The 6,000-nt window shown below is 40.5% G+C and overlaps 1 protein-coding gene across 1 annotated transcript in view; it reads left to right on the forward strand.

Moving 5' to 3' along the window:
• The window catches only part of LOC116991342 (A disintegrin and metalloproteinase with thrombospondin motifs 15-like), a 45,482-nt gene extending 40,035 nt beyond the window's left edge, over positions 1-5,447 (forward strand). Inside the window, exons 8-9 of the mRNA XM_033049901.1 lie at positions 969-1,144; positions 3,193-5,447. Coding sequence (XP_032905792.1) covers positions 969-1,144; positions 3,193-3,979 — 963 coding nt within the window. The 3' untranslated portion in view covers positions 3,980-5,447. The remainder of the gene's footprint in view (positions 1-968; positions 1,145-3,192) is intronic.
• Positions 5,448-6,000: the final 553 nt, after the last annotated feature.

The following is a 6,000-nucleotide window of genomic DNA, read 5'->3' on the forward strand; positions in this document are numbered from 1 at the left end:
TGTTCCCCTTAACTTGGCTTTCCACTCCCAATTCTAATATCCCTTAATTTTCATGGAATCCAAAGTTCAATTTATCTCAGCCCTAAAGATATTCAAACTCCCTAGAGCATTCAACTCCCAGGATCTATCTTAGTTCTCCTCATATACGTATCTCCTAAATGGTGATCTCTCATGAGATTGGAGATCCTAATTCTAGATTCCCCATTCTGGAAACACACTCACACTGTGTTAAGCTCTCTAGATATATTGTCATTAATTAATCTCTTTACCAGAGGACTTTTATCTGAAAAGTTTACTGTTCCTCTATACCAAGATGGTGACTGACCTGTTGTGTGTTTCCAGTATTTCCTATTTTTATTTCAGATTTCCAGCATCTGCAGTTCTTTTTTAAATTTCCAATTGTCTTTCACTATGGCGTCATCTTAGTTTAAAATGTCACACTCTTTTATTTAGTTTAGTATAAATATACAACATGAAAACAGGCCCTTCAGCCCACCGAGTCCATGCTGATCAGGACATTAACACTATCCTTCACATACTTGGGGCAAATTACAATTTTACAAATTAACCTACAACCTGTACGTCTTTGGAGTGTGCGAGGAAGCCGGAGCAGCCGGAGGAAACCCACATGGTCATGGGGAGAACGTGCTAACTCCGTACAGACAGCACCCATAGTCAGGATCGAATCTGAGTCTCTGGCGTTGTAAGGCAGCAACTCTACCGCTGTGCCACTGTGCCGCCCCATTTTCTGCTGCCTATGCTGGATATCTATTCCATCATTATACTGTCACGTTGCAAAATGTTTCAGAGGGGAATGTTGAACTTTGAATGGACTGCATGTGGAGATTGGTGTGGATTCAATGCATAAAACAGAACGTTGAAGCTCTGTGGAAAAGATTTACAAAGCCGTTAGTGTAATAGAGAGGATGTAAAAGGCTCATGACTAACAATGTCTCCCCAAACCCCAGGTGGTGGACGGAACTCCATGCATGCCAGACACTTCAGCTGTGTGTGTCCAGGGCAAGTGTATCAAAGCTGGTTGTGACGGAAAGTTGGGATCCAATAAAAAGTTTGACAAATGCGGAGTATGCGGAGGAGATCACAAAAGCTGCAAGAAAGTTTCTGGCTTATTCACAAGACCCATGTATGTTATCCCTTTTTCCTTTCATTTGAATGTAACTTCTTTTTAAGATTAGATTATTCCATTTATTGCAATTAAGGACAGTTATAATTTACGATTTAAATAATAACACGACATTGTGTAATGTTTTAAGCTCATCTCACAAATTGTGTTTTGTGTCATGAGCAAAAAACACGAAATGCTGCAGTAACTCAGCATCTCTGGAGAACATGGATAGGAGACGTTAGAAGGGCTTCGACCTGAAACGCTGCCTATCAATGTTCTCCAGGGATGCTGCCTGGCCTGCACTTTGTGTTCTTTGCTCAAGATTCTAGCATCTGCGGTTCCTTGTATCCAATGGTAAATGAGACTAGAATAGATTGGTGCGATGAACAGTATGGACACAGTTGGGCCGATGGGTCTATTTCTGTGTTATTTGACCCTATGACTTTAATATAATTTAAAAGATAATTGGTAATTTTCATATATAAGAAGAATAATATAGTCAACAACAATACATTTTTCATAGTAACAAAATGCCTATTCATCCTTCACAGAATATCCAGTAAGTAAAACTTACTAGAAGATAAACTAGAAGATACAAACATCAGATGTTACTTTGTAGAGACACTAGAGCTTCAAGCAATCGTTCAATTGTGCTGTAGATAGTACAGAGGTGTAAATTGTTTTAACACCAAAGTATAGATGGACTAAGAAAGACACAAAGTGCTGGAGTTACTCAACATCTTTGGAGAACATGGATAGGTGACGTTTTGGGTCGGAACCCTTTTTCAGACTGATGGGTCAGAGATGGTGGCTGACCCATTTAATTACTCCAGCACTTTGTGTCTTTTTGTTTGTAAACCAGCATCTGCAGCTCCTTGGTTCTACAGATAGATTGTTCTGGGGGAAATAATGAGTGGGATCCAAGTGCTGACTCAAGGAGAGGAGATGAGATGGAGCGAAAGCCATCTTGGAGTTGTGTTCACTTGTTCTGGTTGACAACTTGGAGTAAGAATTGAGGGATTGGAGTAAAAATCGCACACTTTTAGAAAACGATGAACCATTTTTTGAAAGGTTTCACAGATTGAGATCTAGAAAGCCAAAACTTGGCTTCTACTGTTATGACATCAACAGTGAACTGACCCAGTAAGAGATTGATTGTGCTCCCTCACATGGTGCTCCTACTGAGGTCTCCAAAATGATTAAAAGCTTTCCTAGTTTGCTGAGGGGAGTCCAAAAGAAGAAATCATAACATTAAAGTTGGAACCATGCCGTTGAGCGAGTGTTATCGAGAAGCAAGCACTTTCTCAGTCAACGAGCTGTAATATGGAACACTGAATGTGGAGTCCAACTGAACAGTTCAGAACTGATAGATCAGTGTTTGAGGAAGGAACTGCAGATGCTAGTTTAAACCAGAGATAAACACAAAATGCTGGAGTAACTCAATAGGACAGGCTGCATCTCTGGATAGAAAGAATGGGTTACGTTCGGTCTGAAGAAGGGTCTTGACCCGAAATGCCACCCATTCCTTCTATCCAGCAATGCTGTCTTGTCCCGCTGAGTTACTCCAGCATTTTGAGTCTAGATCAGTGGTATGCCAGGATACAACACGGTCTTGTGTCGAGGTAAGTAAGATAAACCAAGATCCAAATAAACTATAAACCTCGTTGAACAACAAAACAAGGTTAGGAGGATTGGCACAAAACACTAGAGTAACTCAGCGGGTCAGGCAACATCTCTGGAGAAAAGGAACAGGTGATGTTTCAGGCTCAGGGTCTGAAGATGGGTGTCGACACAAAACGTCACCTATTCATTTTCTCCAGAGATGCTGCCTGACCCGCTGAGTTACTCTAGCATTTTGCGTCCATCTTCGGTTTAACCCAGCATTTGCAGTTCCTTCCTACACAAGGTTAAGAGGATTGATGGTCTTCCTACTGTTTTGCTGCAGGTAGGTTTTATGGGTTTGTGTGGGGTCATCAAAATGTTATAAAAAATATGTGAAGCAGAGAAGTTGCTTGAATGATATTTCAATATATACCATACTGATTAAAGCTGTTTTCTCTCCACAGACATGGGTATAACTATATTGTGACTATACCAGTTGGAGCTACCAGCATTGACATCAAGCAAAGAGGGTACAGGGGCATGACTAATGATGACAACTATTTGGCTGTTAAGAATGAGCATGGGAAATATATACTCAATGGTCACTACATTGTTTCCGCGGTTGAACGAGACATTGTCATAAAGGGAAGCCTGCTGAGGTATAGTGGAACGGCAACTTCTGTGGAAAGCCTTCAAGCCTTTAGGCCCATCCAAGAGCCACTGATTATTGAAGTCCTCTCAGTTGGGAAAATGACCCCTCCTCGTGTTCGCTATTCCTACTACCTGCCAAAGGACAATCGGGAAGATAAATATTCACACAGCCCCAACAAGAAAGACACTAAAGGATCCTTGTTGAACAATGAAAGTCTGAGCAAACTGAACAAAATAAACACACAGCAGCCAGATTACAAGCGGCCCATTTATAAATGGGTGGTGAGAACATGGTCTCAATGTTCGGTTTCTTGTGGAAATGGACTGCAGCACAGATCTGTCGAGTGCGAAAACAATCATGGACAAATAGCATTTGACTGTGATACCACCCAGAAACCAGAAGTCATCCGGCAGTGTGGAGATCCTTGCCCAGTGTGGGAGATAGGCGGATGGTCGCCATGCTCCAAGAGTTGTGGCAAAGGTTTCAAAAGACGTTTAATCAAATGCAAAGCTGAGAGCGGGCATGCTTTGCCCAGAGAACATTGCAGTATAAGGAAGAAGCCACAAGAGCTGGATTTTTGCACGGTGAGGCCCTGCTGAGAACCATCAGTGGAAATCTTTTCAGATAGAGTAGTCTTTAGAAATGACAGGTGACCTTTGGTTCATGGTAACCATTAGTGATGGTGATGTCTGTTACGTCTAAACCCAAATGGAATATTGAAACAAACAACTGTTTTGCATTGGGAAACATGGAGACCTGTGATGTATAATTAGGAAAGGATTAACCTAAAAAATTACATGTTGAAGTCTACCTCTGTTAATTGTAAGGTGTTGTTAAACTGTTTTTGGGGACTTCATTGACCATGTACTAGTGTAAGAAGTGATGACTGCTAGTCTGAGCACTTAGGTAACGCAGTTTGTCACCAGGTTAGAAGCAGTCAAAAGATTTTTTATGGTTTGATGATGTTTTACTCAGCATTGAGCATAAAATAATACAGGGACCAATGTAGGTGCAGCTGCAATATAAGGCAGAGATGCCCTAATGTGATATATTAATGGGTCATGGAAGTATGTGACCATTCTTAACTTTAGAGATATGGAAGATAGTTTATTTGTAAACGGGCAATCTTACATGCTTTTTTATAAAAAATATTAGGAAGGTATTGTAAATCTGTTCTTTGTGAAAGCAATAGAATGTTTTACCTGGTGATACTGTTGTGTAACATGTCAGGTGACGTTATTTCAAGTTTAATTGGTGTCATCGTTACAAAGTGTTACGTTAGAACTCAACCCTATTTATGAAAGAAAAGTAGAGTATTAGGCTCGTGCTAAAGTAAGGCAGACTTTATGTCTGAGATGAGCATCATAGTATTGGTAGCCGGGCCTGTTTGCAAAAGATTTCTTCCAACAATCTCTTAGTAAACTACGTTTTATATGTAATAATTTATTCTGATAGGGACAATATTACATGGTGCATAAATAATTTTCGGTATGCTGGCAACATTATTTATTGTGTGTATTAGGTTCCAGAACCATCAGTGGAAAACCAAACTGACAATTAAATTACTTTTTATTTTGCTGTGTGGTGAGATTATAACTATGGAACTGTTTGCTTTGCCCATGTTTGCACATTTTATAACCTAGCCGGCAAACATTTTGGAAATATTTCATTTTTCATTTACACAAAATGTAAAAAAAAATGTTCGTACGATTGTTTCATCCATGAGAAAGTCTTTAGTATTTTTAGTATTTCACAAACGAGTCCTGAAAGTTGATAGCCATTTGCATTGATGGTTTGTTAAAATTCCCCTTTGTAATGCGGCAGTACTTTTTGTTAAAGAAAACATCATTTACACCAGACTCTGTAACCCTTTCACTTGTGTTCTGGTTGGGAGGGACTGTACTTACCGTTCTTCCATCTAAAAGATGGTTCATATGTTATTGGGGTTTATTTTACTCTTTTGCATCTTTAGATTGCAAAAGGCATAAATAGCGTTTATTGGCTGTTACGTATACCATGTATACATCTGTTTAATTGTGCACATTAAAATTTGTAAATACCTATGAACCTGGTGGTCTTGTTATTGGCATTGACTCAACTCGAGAACCTTTGGACTGTCACGCTTCGAGTCCATGCTGCAGTACGGCAAAGATTCCAGAAACAACATCATCTGGAAGAATCTTGAGCAAAATACTTTCACTCAGTCTGCCAAGGCTTGCTGGATCACCTGGTTGCTAATCATTGTAACTCCCCTTCCCATTCACATAGCAACTTTTCTGTCCTGGGGCCCCTCCATAGCTAGAGTGAGGCTATAGGCGAACTGGATGAACAGCACCTCATGTTTCACCTGGGTAGCTTACAACTCAACGGTATAAACATTATATTCTCCAATTTTAAGTAAACCATTCCTTCCCCCTCTCTTTTTCCTGTCACCCTGCCCGTCTTTTAACACCACCCACCCCCCCTCCCCACCCCCTCCTTCCATGTCTCCTTCCCTCTATCCCTCTCACTGGTTTTGCATTTCACTCCTTTATTTTAGTTTGGTTTAGAGAGACAGTGTGCGAACAGGCTCTCCGGCCCACTGAGTCCACGCCGACCATCGATCGCCTGTTTCTGTTAG

This window comes from Amblyraja radiata, chromosome 33, assembly GCF_010909765.2.
Source record: "Amblyraja radiata isolate CabotCenter1 chromosome 33, sAmbRad1.1.pri, whole genome shotgun sequence".
Taxonomy (NCBI): Eukaryota; Metazoa; Chordata; class Chondrichthyes; order Rajiformes; family Rajidae; genus Amblyraja; species Amblyraja radiata.